Below are 15,987 nucleotides of genomic sequence, written 5' to 3'. Positions count from 1 at the left end.
GGCTAGCCCAGGCATGTTCTTATGAAAATGACAGAAATACAAACATACAAGTGGAAACATATGAAGCCTCTTTTTGGGCTAAACTTAGAACAGAAAAACTGTCACTTTTGCTTATTATATTGGCCACACTAGTCACATGGCCAATCAAGGTGCTAGGAAACATGCTGTACCCCATTAAGTGGGAGGAATTGCAAAGTTACTCAGCAAAGGGACTTGAGAGAGGGGATAAAGAATTGAAGTTAATGATGTAACCAACCCCACACCAAATTCTCTATTGCCTCAAACCGAACTCATCTCTGTGACTACTTTCCTCTCAAGAAACCTGTTTTGCTTTCATTTCTGGTCTTAATGATACAGCTCTATGCCTAGTCACACAAGCCAGAAGCCTAGGAAGTATTCTAGAGTCTTTCCCCTCTTCTTTTCCTGCGGTATTTTCTTTGTGAATATCTAATGTCTTATCTTCTTCAGCCTATTACCATCACTGCTCTGGAGGCTGTCATATCTCCTTGGGAAGCAAGGGAAGGAATAGTCTTTATATTGTGTCCAATCCAGCTTCCTTCAAATCCATCTCTTATAGTGGGAATAGTCTGTACGAAAATACAGATGTCACTCCTGTGCTGTGGCTTCTCATTGTTTCTAGTGAAGGCCCTCTATGATGTAGATTCTCCAGCCTCATCTTTTGATGTTTTGTGCCCTCTGTTTTACCCTTTGGTTCAGGAGTCACTAAAATATGGCCAGTGGGCCAAAAAATCTGGTCTGCCATCTGTTTTGGTATGGTTCATGAACTAGGAATGGTTCTTACATTTTTTAGTGACACATGAAAATTATGAAATTGAAGCCATTGTTCATAAATAAAGCTTTATTGGAACACATCTACACTCATTCATTCTTCAGTGTCTATGGCTGCTTTCACATAGTGGCAGAATTGAGCTATTGAGATAAGTGACCATCAATTATTTGCTGTCTGGTCCCTTGCAGAAAAATTGTGCCCACTTTTCTCTAGTCAGTTAGAATTTATAATGGCTCTCTGTATGTATTCATATTCTATTTGATGACTCAGTACTTTTATTATGTGTTTCTTTGCCTGGCTAACTCTTTATTTTTTTATTTTTTTAATTTAATTTTTCTCTTGCTAATTTTAGTGATTTTTTTTAAAGTTTATTTATTTATTTTGAGAGAGAGAGAGAGAGAAAGAAAGAAAGAGAAAGCACACACAAGCAGGGGAGGGGCAGGGAGAGAGAATCCCAAGCAGGCTCCACACTGTCAGCACAGAGCCAGATGCAGAGCTTGAACTCATGAACCAGGAGATCATGACCTGAGTGGAAATCCAGAGTTGGATGCTTATCTGACTGAACCACCTAGGTGCCCCACTCTACTTTTTAAAATAGTAGCTTTATTGAGATATAATTTACATACCGTAAAATTCACCTATTTAAAGTGTACAATTCAGTGGTCTTTAGTGTATTCACACTTTTGCTGTCACCAACAGTGTCATTTTTAGAACATTTTTGTTAACTTACCCCAAAACCCAATGCCCATTGTCAGTTATGCCCCATTTCTCCAACCCCCTCCTCCAGGCTCGGACAAACACTAAATCTACTTTCAGTCTCTATGGATTTACCCATTCTTGTTCTTTCATATAGATGGAACCATACAATATGTGGTCTTTTGTGACTGGCTTCTTTTCACTGGCATAATGTTTTTCAAGTTCATGCTTTTTGTAGCTTGTATCAGTACTTCATTCCTTTTCACTGCTGATTGATATTTTATTGTCTGGATATACCACATTTATGTATCCATCCATCTGGGTTATTGGACATCTGGGTTGTTTTTACATTTTGGCCATTAGTAATGCTGCTATGAACATTTGTGTACACTTTTTCATGTGGTCATAGGTCTTTTTGGGTATATACTTGGGCTGATTCTTATCCTTCAAGAATCGATGTTAGGGTCATCTCTTCTAAAACCTTTCCTTAATTTACTAGGCTGGCTTAAAAGTCAGCCTAAGGACTTAAAAGTCCTTATAGCTTTGGCCTGGCTCTGCTAACACTGTCAGAGTACTTACCCCACTGTATTGAAATTATCTGTTTGCATGTCTGTCTCCTCTACTCCTCTAAATTTCTGGAGAGCAGCATCAATGCCTTATCTAACTTTGTATCACCTGCAAACAGTACAAAAGTTCACTTGATATTCGTTGAATTAGAAAAACTGTAAAACAGTCTATGCTTTTGAATTAAAATACACTTTAAAAAAATTAAAATAAAATAAAATTTATATTTCATTATTTTTTCTGTCTTACATTCATTGGCTTTTTTGAAAAAAGTTTCTTGGGACGCCTGGGTGGCTCAGTTGGTTGAGCATCCAACTTCTGCTCAGGTCATGATCTCACGGTTTGTGGGTTCAAGCCCCACATCGGGCTCTGTCTGTCAGTGCGGAGCCTGCTTCTGATCTTCTCTCCCTGTCTCTCTCTGCCCCTCCCCTACCCATGCTCTCACTGTCTCAAAAATAAGAAAGAAATATTAAAAAAACAGTTTCTTGGACTATGTATTGAGTAACTGATCTTGAATTTATCTTTTTTTAAGGCCTGCAAAGAGCACAAAAAAAGGTGTAAAAGACAAAACATCAGATGAGAAAACAGATGAAACAGAAAAAATAAAGTCATATTCCTTTATGGAAGGCGAACCTGATGATGATGTCTACTTAAAACGCTTATATCCAAGACAGATACACGAGGTGGAGAAGGCTATTCAGTTACTTAAGAAATTTCAAATTCTAGACTTTACTAATCCAAAGCAAGGTGTTTATCTTGATTTGACACTGGATATGGCACTGGGGAAGAAGGTATGTAGACTCAATTAAAAAAAATTTATTTGTGAACAGTGGCTACATGAATTGCTGTTTCTTAATTTTTCAAGTTCCTGTTCCATATAACAATTTTTAGAAAATCTTATGCTTTTTCTGTACTTCAGGATGAAAAATGTTTGTCTTTACTTTCAAAATATAAAGTAGAATGTTGAACATATTCTGCAGAGTTGATGAACATGTATCTCCTATTCACCTGAAAATCACTGGTACAAATGTCAGCAAATTGGTGTTAAAATTAATTGAGGTATTGCTGTAACTTTGAAAAATGACTTAAGCTGCCTGGGTGTCCTATTCCTTTTCTGTAAATGAGAGTTTGGGATTAGCTCAGTTGCTTCAGGTGTGTTCCTTAGAGTCCTGCGTTGAGACTAAGTTTGCATGGATGGGGTGCCATGCCCGTAATTCTTTAGCCAAAACCTTTCTGCACTCTTTATATGCAGTTCCATGGAAGACTTTTGTTTATAAAACTCTAAAAGTAGTAAAAATGCTGAGTTAGAGCTGAGGTCCATTACAGCTCTAAATTTTTTAACTGTCTTAAGAAATCTAATTTTCTTGGAAGCAGTGTTTTAATTTTTATTCCAAGGATGTCTTTTTTTGGTCAAACTGAAAGGTACAGGTTTTGAATATAATTGAACAACCTCAACAGCAACAATAGTTGAACACTTAGGAGGAGGAGTACAGTGTAGTGCTTAAGAGAATGGGCTCTGGAATCAGATTACAGTATAGGTCAGAAGCTTGATGTCACCACTTACTTGCTCTTTGACTTTAGGCTTACAGTTTAACCTCCTCAGATCTATATTTCTACCTCTTTAACTTTTTTTCTTTTTTACATTTATTTATTTTTGAGAGAGAGAGACAGCGTGAGCAGGGGATGGGCAGAGAGAGAGGGAGACAGAATCAGAAGCAGGCTCCAGGCTCCGAGCTGTCAGCACAGAGCCCAATGTGGGGCTTGAACCCACGAACTGTGAGATCATTACCTGAGCCGAAGTCGGATGCTTAACCAACTGAGCCACCCAGGTGCCCCCGATTTTTCTCTCTTGATAAAGGGAGATAAAATGCTTAGTTCATGCGGTTTTTCAGAGGTTTAAATGAAATAATGCATGTAAAGGACTTGGTAAGTGTTTAATTATCACAACCAACATTTATGGAAACTTCCTGTGTGCCAGCCACAATGCTAAGTGCTTTGCATGCATTTTCTCACTTAATCCTATAATAATCTCAAAAGAGGAAGCTGAAACATAGAAACTGAAGTAACTTCTTCTAGGTCACAGGGTAGAGGGTAGAATTAGGATTTGAATCAAGGTCTTTCTCATTTCTTAGTTCTTATTTATTAGAAACAGTTTATACTGACCATGCTGTAATTTTATTTTATACTATAGTGTTACTGTCCTTTTATTTTAAAAATGTTGTAGTATCCAAGATGGTCATTTTCTCAGTCAGCCATTAATGTATAGTTGACCCTTAAACAACATAGGTTTGAACTGTGAGTATCTACTTACATGCAGAGTTTTTTTGATAAGTACAGTACAGTACTGTAAATATATTTTCTATTCCTTATTTTCCTAATAACATTTTCTTTTCTCTAGTTTTCTTTGTTATAAGAATGCAGTATATAATACATATAACATACCAAATGTGTGTTAGTTGACTGTTTATGTTATCAGTAAGGCTTTTGGTCAATCGTAGGCTATTAGTAGTTAAGTTTTGGGGAGTCAAGTTTATATGCAGATTTTCAGTTGTGTTGGAGGTCAGTGCCCCGAACCCCTGAGTTCTTCAAAGGTTAACTGTAGTTTATGATGAAGACATTGTAGGATGACAGACTTCATTTCATAAGTGAAAACCACTTGTAAACTAATAACATTGAAAGGATACTGTTGTCTTCCTAAGACATTTTTTTGTTTTTGATAGAGTGCTTGTACAACAAGCCAATATTCCCCCAGGGGATGCTTTTATTGTGATTACTTGCCATTAAAAAATTTACTGAAACCCAGTTGTGACATGTTAATGGCAAAGGAATGCCAGTCAATAAAACTGAGTCTGATACTAAAATATGTGTAAGAGTTTGTGCCCTCTGAAAAAAAAAAATCCCCCCACCCCCCAAAAATTCTCAGGTGGTTATCTCTACTCAAAGTTTTGCTAAAAAGATAACCTTTCAGTTTTATTTAGGGAACAACACATTTTCTCTTTCTTCTAGACCTTAAAACTGCACCAAAACTGTGGGCCTACAACTTGTTTCCATTTGAATTCTTTCTGAGTGATATGAGCCACAGGGCTAGACAGGTCCTTGGCTAGGAAACTGAACAAATTAGTTCTGAGGTCCTGTAGAATCTCCACCCATATTTGGGTGCCTCAATGCATGCCATTATATATTTTGGATTTTCCAACTGTCTTCTCAAATATCTCTGGAAGTGGGGGGGCAGTCCATGTTGTTTCAAAATAGTCCCACACAGAAGAGCCGTTCAGGCTTGGCAGCCTGTCTTAGATTTAGGGTTAATATCACATAATTATTTAGAGCCAATGGTGGAAACTAGGGATCTCCTACTGAGCAGATTAGCTGGATATTTTTTGTTGTCCAGTATGCATAGCTACACTCCTGTCCTCTTTGATGGTGACAAAAATTGCATGTTCTTTTGAATTTACTTCAAGGCAGTAAACATTTATTGATAACCATTATGTAGAAATCATTGTACTAGGTGCTCAGGAAGATATGGATATGCAAGTACATCTCTTAATATATGAGTGGCTGTGATGAATGATACAGAGATAGAAGCCAAGTGCTGTGGTAGTATGGAGGTGAAGAGATTTAGACTTACTTTATGGTTTCTTATGAAAGAAATATAGTCTGTTATTTTATTTTTTTAAATGTTTATTTATTTTGAGAGAGAGAGAGAGTGGGAGAGGGCCAGAGACAGAGGGAGAAAGAATCCCAAGCAGGCACTGCACTGTCAGCACAGAGCCCGACATAGGTCTTGAACTCACAAACCATGAGGTCATGACCTGAGCTAAAATCAAGAGGTCAAACACTCAATTGACTGAGCCACCCAGGCACCCTGAAATATAGTCTTTATGCTTTAAATTATAATCTGTGAATAGTTCTGGATTAATTAAAGGACATATGGTAAAATAAAAATGTTGAAAATAAAATGTCAGTTTTGTTTTTTATAGATGCGAGACATAGAAAATATAAATGAATTTTTCATAATTATTTTTCCATTGTTGTGTATTTAGAAAAAAGTGGAGCCATTTGCCAGTGTTCTTAGTTTTCCATACCCGTTCGTTTCAGAAATCAATAAAGTTGCTGTATTTACAGGGGTGAGTAACCTTTGTTAACTTTTTATATAATTTAATTTTCTTTACATATAACATTAATCAGTGCTTAGATCAGCTGAATGAGACTATTCATGTAGTCATTTTTTCCATTTGAGGTTATGTTATTAGTTTCAGAAAGAGCTAAATTAGAACATTAATTTTATCATTATTAATCTATCACATTATGTTTCTCACAAGAAACTAAAGAGAAATAGAGAATTCGTCCATCCTACTAGCTCCTGCTATTTGCACTAAGTCCTCTCCTCAAACAAAAACAATAAAATTATTTTAAAGTAGGCCCACTTAGTCCTATGTAGACACAGAAACCACACTTTTTTTTAATTTTTATTTTTTTTTAATGTTTATTTTTTTTTTTTTTTGAGAGAGAGAGCACAAGCAGGGGAGGGGCAGGGAGAGAGGGAGACACAGAATCTGAAACAGGCTGTAGGCTCCAAGCTGTCAGCACAGAGCCCTATGTGGGGCTCAAACTCACAAACCATGAGATCATGACCTGAGCCAAAGTCGAACGCTTAACCAACTGAGACACCCAGGCATCCCAAGAGACCACACTTTTAAAAATATCTACTCTGGAAAGACAGGAAAGTCGAGCTTGTAACAAATAGTCATATGGCTCTTTGTCAATCTTGTGTTATAAACATTTATTTGTAATGTATTTATGAATTTGTCTTGTAGAGTGTTTTGATTATTCTGTATGTGCCTTACTTTCAAGGAAGAGATTCTTTAACTTCTTTCCAGCAAAGTGGAGCCAAGAGCTGTTGGAATGCTACAAAACTTGAGTAACTTAAGGCAGTGATATATTTTCAAAGTAAAACCAAATGACATAAACGGAACATACAGAAAGAAAATAACTAATACTGTATATTTTTCTTCTGGATTTTCAGACAACTGGCTAAATTTTTTTAAGTTTTTATTTTAATTCCACTTAGTTAACATACAGTGTTATGTTAGTTTTAGGTGTACAATATAGTTTTGATACTATCATTTTTAACGTAATTTTTCCTCTTCTATATTGGTTTGATGTCTCCATTTAAATTAGCAAAACTAAATGTATTTTAATCTTTTATTATTGAAATAAGATGTATTGAAGGCATTGGAGAGTTAGATTGGGCTTGGTAGGTTCCTAATATGTCATTTCAATGTATTTCGTCATGTCGTAGTCAAGAAACACCTTCATCACCTACAAAGTAAACTTGTTCCAGATATAATATTTCTGATGCAACTAATACACAGTTGATACATTTTTAATTAAGAGTAAAAGCCACAATTTTTACTTTGAAATGTGATATTTTTTCTGACAAAATACTTGAAAGCAGACTGAATTTATTTAAAGATTGATGTTCAAGCTATTGTATTTTGATAGAATGCATCAGAGATTAAAATAGCAGAAGAAAATGGAGCTGCATTTGCCGGAGGAACTAGTCTGATTCAGAAGGTACAGTGTTGTTTCATGTTCATTAGTTATAGAAATTGTTCTGTTATCTTTGCCATCCATTGATTTATTGCATGTGGAACAGAACCACTGTGCTTATATCTTTTGATAAATGGTTAGTAAAGCTTTGTAAAGCAGTGAAAAATTTTCTTACTCTTTTGAGTCTCATAATCAAGCTAAGAAAAAACTATTCAGACAGTCTGATATTAATTATGCTTGATTTATATTGTGATTTTTTTTTCCTTGCTTCCTGTATGTTTGTGAGAGTTTTGTGGGTAGACTGGAAAGGGTGCTATGACTCTGTGATTTTGAATGCAAGATTTAAAATGAAATTTAAATTATTCATGATTTGAAGATCAGATATTTGTTTTGCCTTCTTAGAGTGAAAAGTGTGATTAAATTTACAGATCACAAGGAATAGTATCTGACCTCTGTAGTAATATGATACTTCTCATTACTCTTGACTTGTACTCCTCAACCGCTTCAGAGTGGCATAGGCTCAGCACGAGACACCAAGTGGCTCTGTAGCCTGCCTGGAGAAAGTAAAGCATTTGTGGAGAAGGCTTGAAACCAGAACAACTTGTTTTTGTTTTTTTTTGTTTTTTTTTAAGAGGTGAGAAGAAGAGGCATGTCTATTGAATTTTGGGAATTATTTCTGAAAATACAAGCGATTTTCCTTAACAGTTTCTAAAATCTTCTAAATTTAATCATTTAACATTTTTTGGTTTTAGAACAGGAGAAAGTGATTTGAAAACTTATCTTTGTTCCATATCCAGATTTTGATTTCAGGAAAGTTTGAACTGGGCCTTTCCTTTGGGATGTCCTTGTAGTTTGTTTTTTTCCCCACCCCAACAGTACTCTAAATGTGGTAGGGATTCTGGATTTTTTAAAAAAAATTTTTTTTGTTTTCAATGTTTTATTTTTGAGAGAGAGAGAGAGAGAGAGTGAGAGTGCGAGCAAGGTAGGGGCAGAGAGAGAGAGAGAGACAGAATCTGAAGCAGGCTCCAGGCTCTGAGCTCTTAGCCCAGAGTCAGACGTGAGGCTCGAACCATGAGATCTCGATCTGAGCAGAAGTCAGACGCTCAACTGACTGAGCCACCCAGGCACCCCTAGGATTCTGGATTTTTAAGGAAGAGTCTCCAGAATGATTTTTGGGAGTAGCACTAATGGAAAATACAAAGAGATTATGTTTTCATAATCTGAGTCAAAGTCAGAGGGTGGTACCCAGTTCTTTCTGATGCATCATAAACTTTAACTTAATAAAATTTTAACATTCTCTTAATTTTTAAAAAATAAACAATATCAGAAATTCTTTGGAATTAGAGAGTAGAGCTTAGTTTCCAGTATGGAAGGTCTTAGAGTAGAGATTTCATATGCAGTTCTTTGACATTTCAAAATTGCCTCTGCTTTCATATTTCTATGAATGAGAGCCCTGGATTCTGGAACCACATTACATGTGCTTAAAATCTGGGTCTGCTCTTTATGACTGCATAGACTGACTAATCCTCCCTAAGCCCTCTGTTTCCTGATCTGGGATGTGTGGTCAATATTAGTACTGGCCTTTTAGGGATATTGTAAAGACTAGATGAACTAAATCATGTGACATATTTAGCAGAATGCTTGGCAAATGTGGTAAGTGCTTGTTTAATGCAAATATTATTGTTAAGGGGACCATAGTAAGTTATTTAGGGAGTAAAGAATTTGTAAAAATAAGAATAGTAATAGGAAGATAAAATGCCAGAATCTGCTTAATTTTGCCATGGTTCAAGATTTTAGGGTTTACTGTATAACCCCAAACCAAGTCATGGAATGACATATTGTGGTGAAATATTACATGGAAAAAGAATCATTGGTAAAATATTTATTGTCTAGGCAGTATTATTCTAAAAAGTTGCTTCATTTTGTAATCAACTAATTGTAGTAGTCTACTAATTAATTTGGATGTTTGCCTGAATTAATTAAAAACTCTTTTAAAAATTAAGTATTATTCTTTTTGCTATTAAAATGAATTACAATATGGGTAAATAAATTATAAGTGAATTTGTCTTCAACCATTACTCCTCTTTTATTTTTAGTTATTGGAGGCAAATAGAATTTTAGTTTCAGTTCTTTGTGAAAATAATTATACATTAGTTTTTTTGATGCTCTAAATTTAGGAAAGCAGTGTGGTTGCTAGTGATTTGGTTGCTAGTGGTTATTTGAGTGGTATTAATTTTACATGTGATATATTGCAAAATTTTCAACATTGTTTCTTTAGTTTTAATGGACATATGAATTCAACTTTGTAGGATTGTATGCGCCACGTACACATTAGTCCTGTCTTCTACTTTATTACACTTTCGCCTAACATAACCCCATGGAAACATTAAACCTAGTAATGTTTAGAAACCTTTCTTTCTTTCTTTCTTTCTTTCTTTCTTTCTTTCTTTCTTTCTTTCTCTTTCTTTTAAAGGATGTGGCTGTTTTTAAAAGAACATCAGAAAATGTTTTGGTTCTCATGTTTTTCATAATTGGTAAATGTGTCTGTAGGATCTTTGTGTTTGAAGAAAATAATTTTGCTTAATGTCTGCTTTCTAAGGGAAAGTATAAGGGAAATTACTACATTATACTTTTATTTTTAGAAGGAGAAAGCTTTTCATATAATTTAAGGTTATCTTTTTCCCCTGAATTTCAGATTTTGGATGATGAAATTCAATCAGACTTTTATGTAGCTGTTCCAGAAATAATGCCTGAGCTTAATCCATTAAAGAAGAAACTGAAAAAAAGATTTCCAAAACTAACTAGAAGTAAGGGAGAATTCTTTTTGTTATTTTATGCTGTCAATAACTTTCTAATATGTATGTTTAGTTATAAAACAAAATTCCTAATATATACATAGAATTAATAATATGTTCTGGTGTTTGAATTTCGTGTTATATAAGAACATGTAGATTTGATTCTTTTTTTTCCTTTGGCATTAATATCGGTAATCTAATAATTTAAAAACCTAGTTACTTTATAATACCAGTTCTTTAAATTTAGGCCATATTCAAGTTTGAAATTAATGGCACATATTACCCCCTGGGTATGTTCTCATTATACTATTTTATACCTCTTTATCAATGTAATATGTATGCTTATTTATTTCAGCATTCTCTCTCTTTCTCCATTTATATATATATACATATATATGTATATGTATATATGTATATATATAAATGCTTACTTTGTGCATGACTCTGCAGATATTTCCCTTAAAGAACTTTCCCCTCATGGATGTTTCCCTCTTACGAAATCTAGTAAGAGGTAATGTTGCTACATAGATAGCCATATCGTGAAGTATTGTATGAAAAATTTGCAAGGTGCCAAAGGTGTTCAGTACAGGAGAAATTTATACAGGAGTAGGGAAATCAGAGAAGACATGCTGAGGGAGGTAACATTTAAACTGTAACTTGAGGGGTGTCTGGGTAGCTGAGTCAATTAAGTGTCCAACTCTTGATCTCAGCTCTGGTCATGATCTCACAGTTCATGAGTTCAAGCCCCACGTCGGGCTCTGCACTGATAGTGTGGAGCCTGCTTGGAGTTCTCTCTCGCTCTCTGTCTGCCCCTTTCCCACTTGTGCTCTCCCTCTCTGTCTCTCAAAATAAATAAACTTGAAAAACAAAAACAAAAAACAAAAAACCCTGTGACTTGAGAGGCGCCTCGCTGGCTCTGTTGGTAAAGTGTGTGGGATTCTTGATCGTGAGCTTGTGAATCGGGCCCCACCTTGGACATGGTGCCTACTTAAATAAACAAAAAACTGTACCTTGCATAATTGGATGAGTAGATTAAGGGGAATATTATTTAATTTTTTAAAATATTTATTTATTTTTTTTCATTTTATTTTTTTAATTTTTTTAATTTTATTTTTTAATTTTTTAATTTTTTTTAATTTTAGTTTTAATAAAAATTTTAATTTTTTTTAAATTTTATTTTTTAAAATTTACATCCAAATTAGCATATAGTGCAACAATGATTTCAGGAGTAGATTCCTTAATGCCTCTTACCCATTTAGCCCATCCCCCCTCCCATACCCCTTCCAGTAACCCTCTATTTGTTCTCCGTATTTATGAGTCTCTTATGTTTTGTCCCCCTCCCTGTTTTTATATTATTTTTGTTTCCCTTCCCTTATGTTCATCTGTTTTGTCTCTTAAAGTCCTCATATGAGTGAAGTCATATGATATTTGTCTTTCTCTGACTGACTAATTTTACTTAGCATAATACCCTCTAGTTCCATCCACGTAGTTGCAAATGGCAAGATTTCATTCTTTTTGATTGCTGAGTAATACTCCATTGTATGTATGTATGTATGTGTGTGTATATATATATATATATATATATATATATATATATATACACACACACACACACACACACACACCATATCTTCTTTATCCATACATCCATCAATGGACATTTGGGCTCTTTCCATACTTTGGCTATTGTTGATAGTGCTGCTATAAACTTGGGGGTGCACGTGTCCCTTTGAAACAGCAGTATCCCATGGATAAATGCCTACTAGTGCAATTGCTGGGTCATAGGGTAGTTGTATTTTTAGTTTTTTGAGGAACCTCCATACTGTTTTCCAGAGTGGCTGCACCAGCTTACATTCCCAATTGTTTATTTATTTTTGAGAGAAAGAGAGAGAGACAGACCATGAGCGGGGAGGGGTAGAGAGAGAGGGAAACACAGAATCCAAAGCAGGCTCCAGGCTCTGTGCTGTCAGCACAGAAATCCATGCAGGGCTTGAACTCACAAACAGCAAGATCATGACCTGAGCCAAAGTCGGACACTTAACCGACTGAGCCACGCAGGCACCCCGAGGGGAATATTATTTTAAATAAAAAGAATCTATTAGTCATATACATTGTAAGTCAGATATTATATAGGCCATGTACATGAAAAGCCAGTTAATTCTCTTTGGCTTATAGTGAATAGTACCCATACATTGAAATGAAAGAGAATAATGGGAAATTATATTGGAAAGGAAGACTGATACCATATTGAGAAGGATCTTTTTTTATTTTAGAGTTTTCAGTAATCCCTACACCAAACATGAGGCTCAAACTCACGACCCTAAGGTCAAGAGTAGTTGCACGCTGTTTTGACTGAGCCAGCCAGAAGCCCTGAGAAGGATCTTGAATAAGATCCTAATAAGCTTGGACTTTTATTCTGTATATAGCAAGAATCCCTTAGAAGTTTTTAACATGGGGAGTTCCTTAGAGCTTTAATAATCTAACAAGAGTTTGTAAGATGTATTGGCATGAATCAAAACTAGAAGTTGGGAGACAAGTTTAGGCACAATTGCCAGAGACTAATAAAGGTAATATTTAAAGTCTTCATAATGAGCCTGGAGTAAGGAGATAAATGTCAAAGACACTAGGTCTTCGTGCTAATAGTTAGGAATGAGCAGTTTGAGGGGGAGAAAGGGAGGAGTCAAATGGTGAAATGTTGAAGCCTTGGGATCTTCTAAGTTGATATTAATGGAAACAATAGTTTTGGGAAGAAAATTGAGTTCATTTTCTGACATGGTTCGTTTTAGGTGTGCTGAAGTTTGGATAAAATTTTATAGTGTAAATAGAACAAATATTTTAAAATTGTTTGAGTAGACTGTATTCAAATTTCAACTCAAGTTGAGCTAAAAAAAAAAATTCCAAAAGTCATCATACATGAACCACTAACACCTGAATTATAGATCATGTTCAGTACTTTAAGCAAATTCAAGTGGACTGTCCAATTCTTTTCTTGTCCTAGAGTTTTGTTTGTTTATGTTTGTTAACTTGCATTGAATAACACATCCTTGTTAGATATCGGACTGAATTTGGTTGTTTTTATTAGGGATATCCATTACAGTAGTGTTTGTTGTCATGGAATCAGACTTCTGTTCTTTCCTAAGTAAGACTTGAAACTGAATGTTATTTTAAAATTTAAACCAGAATCATAGTTGAATTGGATGAAAATATTTCTCATATTTTTTTGTAGTTTCTAATTTAATTCAAGCTCACTAAAACCAAACATACTAAATATAGTCAATTCAAACTGAAACTGGATACCAAATATATCAGTATCCAGCCATCTCCTTGCTTTGGGCAGTGAACTGATTTTTCACAGAAATTAATTTTGTCACCTTTGCTACTTTATCCATTTTCTGAATAATCCTTTTGGCCCCTATTTTCTTTATTCTTTAGCCTTGAGTTTTTATATTACCATTTGCATCATAAAGCTTGAGACTATTGTTTTGTAGCCTGGAAGGTTTTCAAATACCTTCTTTATTTCAAATAAGAAAAGCGTCCCTAATGTTTATTTTTGGGCACCTGAGTGGGCTCAGTCGGTTAGAGCACCCCACTTTGGCTCAGGTCATGATCTTGTGGTTTGTGGGTCCGAGCCCTGCGTTGGGCTCTGTACTGATAGCTCAGAGCCTAGAGCCTGCTTCAGATTCTGTGTCTCCCTCTTTCTCTGCCCCTCCCCCATTCACGCTCTGTCTCTCTCTCTCTCTCTCAAAAATAAATAAAAACATTATAAAATGTTTATTTTTATTAATTGACTTTATTTCCTACTTTCATAATGACTTACAGCTTCTGTATACCACGCTCAAGTTTTCTAGATATGTAGCCCCACTGCCACTTACTTAAACAAAGCATCTTGAAAAAATAGACCTTTCTCTAACATTTTCTTTTCATCCCTGCCCCCCTCAGGATCTGTTTAACAGCACTGGCAAAGCACTTGTGTTCTTTAAACATGAAGACAAATGATTAACCTGTCAAAGATGTTAAGACAGAATACACCAGATGTGCATTAGAACAAATGAGGCTTGTATTATGCATTTTCAGAGCTTATTCCTATTTTTGTTTAGGAACATTTGATTCCCCTTATATCCAACAAAAGACTTTAGGGTAAAATAGAAACTATGTTTTGAGCAAATGGATGAAATTAAAAAACAAACAAACAAGCCCCTGCAGCTGAGCTCATTAGTTTCCCATTTTGTCTTACATTTTGTTTTACTAATGGGAGTGGGTGTAACTGTCTTGGCTGGATTGAGTGTGCACATTTTGCAGCATGTTTAATGCTGCATTTTTATTCATTTTATTTTAATTGCTTACGTAACTGTAGGCAAGTTCTCTGTTTTTCAAATGCATATTTGGCTTTTATTCCTAGTATTCTTTTTTATTTAAAAAAAAAAAAGACATCTAAAACTTGCTTTTTAAATTTCTTGAAGAAATTGGGTTTCAGTTTGCTTGTATACTAGCTTCCCCCCCCCAATGTAAGTGTCCTCTGAATTCTTTCTCTAATAAAGATCTGTTTTGTTGATATTATAAATTTTTTATTGCTAACCAATTTTTTAGCACTTACTAAACAAAAAAATTTGAGTATGAAAAATATCTTGACTTAATGGAATTAGTTTTTTATTACACATATTAATGCATTGGGGGTATTATGGCATATATAGAAATAGTTGAGTTTTTTTTTTTAATTTTTTAAAAATTTATTTTTGAGAGACTGAGCTCACATGACTGGAGGAGGAAGGGGCAGAGAGAGAGGGAGAGAGGATTGGAAATAGTTGAGTTCTTTTAAACCATGCTAAGTTATTGGCAGGTAGATGGAAAAGGGACATGATTAGGAAATTGGACTCACTAATGTGTGTTCCTCTTAACACATTGCTCTTAGAATTGAACATCAGTGCTCCAGTTGGAGTCTTGACAAAAGAATGTTGCAGCAGACTTGTCCAAAGAGTATTCACATATTACTGAGTAGGACACTGCTTTCTGTATGGAAGTTGGTGTTGCATCATATTTGAGAATAGTGGATGTAAATATATTGAAACCTAATGTGAAGTATTTTTAACTCATTGAGTGACATGCTGTACTTAAGAATATTGCTTGCATTGTCAAAACACTTAGAACTCTTTGGTTATATTTTTAAAAATGCTAAGACATAGAAAATTTTTGCACAGTAATGAATTTGAAATTTTTCAGAATTTCCCCCCTCACGTATTACTTTAAAAACTATTTATGTATGAAAGACTCCAGTGATGATTAGGAATAATTATAATTATAGATGAATTCTGGATATATTACAGCTGATTCTATTACTCTTTCTTTCATTTACGTTACTCTAGCCTCCTTGCTCTTCCTCACACACACTGAATGTTCTCTCTTCTCTGGTCTTTGGACTACTTACTGGCCCATCTGTCTATAATGCTCTTTGCTTATTTGCCTGGCTCACTTTCTCATTCAAATATCACCTAAATAGAGAGGCCTTCCATGACTATCCTAGAGAAACTATTACCTCCCACTTCCCATTATCACTGGATTTTTAATTATTACAGGTTTTTATATTTTTTAGAGCAT

General features: G+C 34.9%; 1 protein-coding gene across 2 annotated transcripts in view; it reads left to right on the top strand.

Moving 5' to 3' along the window:
- The window catches only part of MRPL1 (mitochondrial ribosomal protein L1), a 101,095-nt gene that overhangs the window by 23,251 nt on the left and 61,857 nt on the right, over positions 1-15,987 (top strand). For both annotated transcript variants that reach the window (XM_027058944.2, XM_015074380.3), the window contains exons 3-6: positions 2,583-2,841; positions 6,091-6,174; positions 7,553-7,624; positions 10,296-10,407. In XM_027058944.2, the coding sequence (XP_026914745.1) occupies positions 2,583-2,841; positions 6,091-6,174; positions 7,553-7,624; positions 10,296-10,407 (527 nt within the window). The remainder of the gene's footprint in view (positions 1-2,582; positions 2,842-6,090; positions 6,175-7,552; positions 7,625-10,295; positions 10,408-15,987) is intronic.

Source organism: Acinonyx jubatus, chromosome B1 (assembly GCF_027475565.1).
Source record: "Acinonyx jubatus isolate Ajub_Pintada_27869175 chromosome B1, VMU_Ajub_asm_v1.0, whole genome shotgun sequence".
In the NCBI taxonomy this organism is placed as follows: Eukaryota; Metazoa; Chordata; class Mammalia; order Carnivora; family Felidae; genus Acinonyx; species Acinonyx jubatus.
This window is presented reverse-complemented; position numbering and strand designations above follow the sequence as displayed.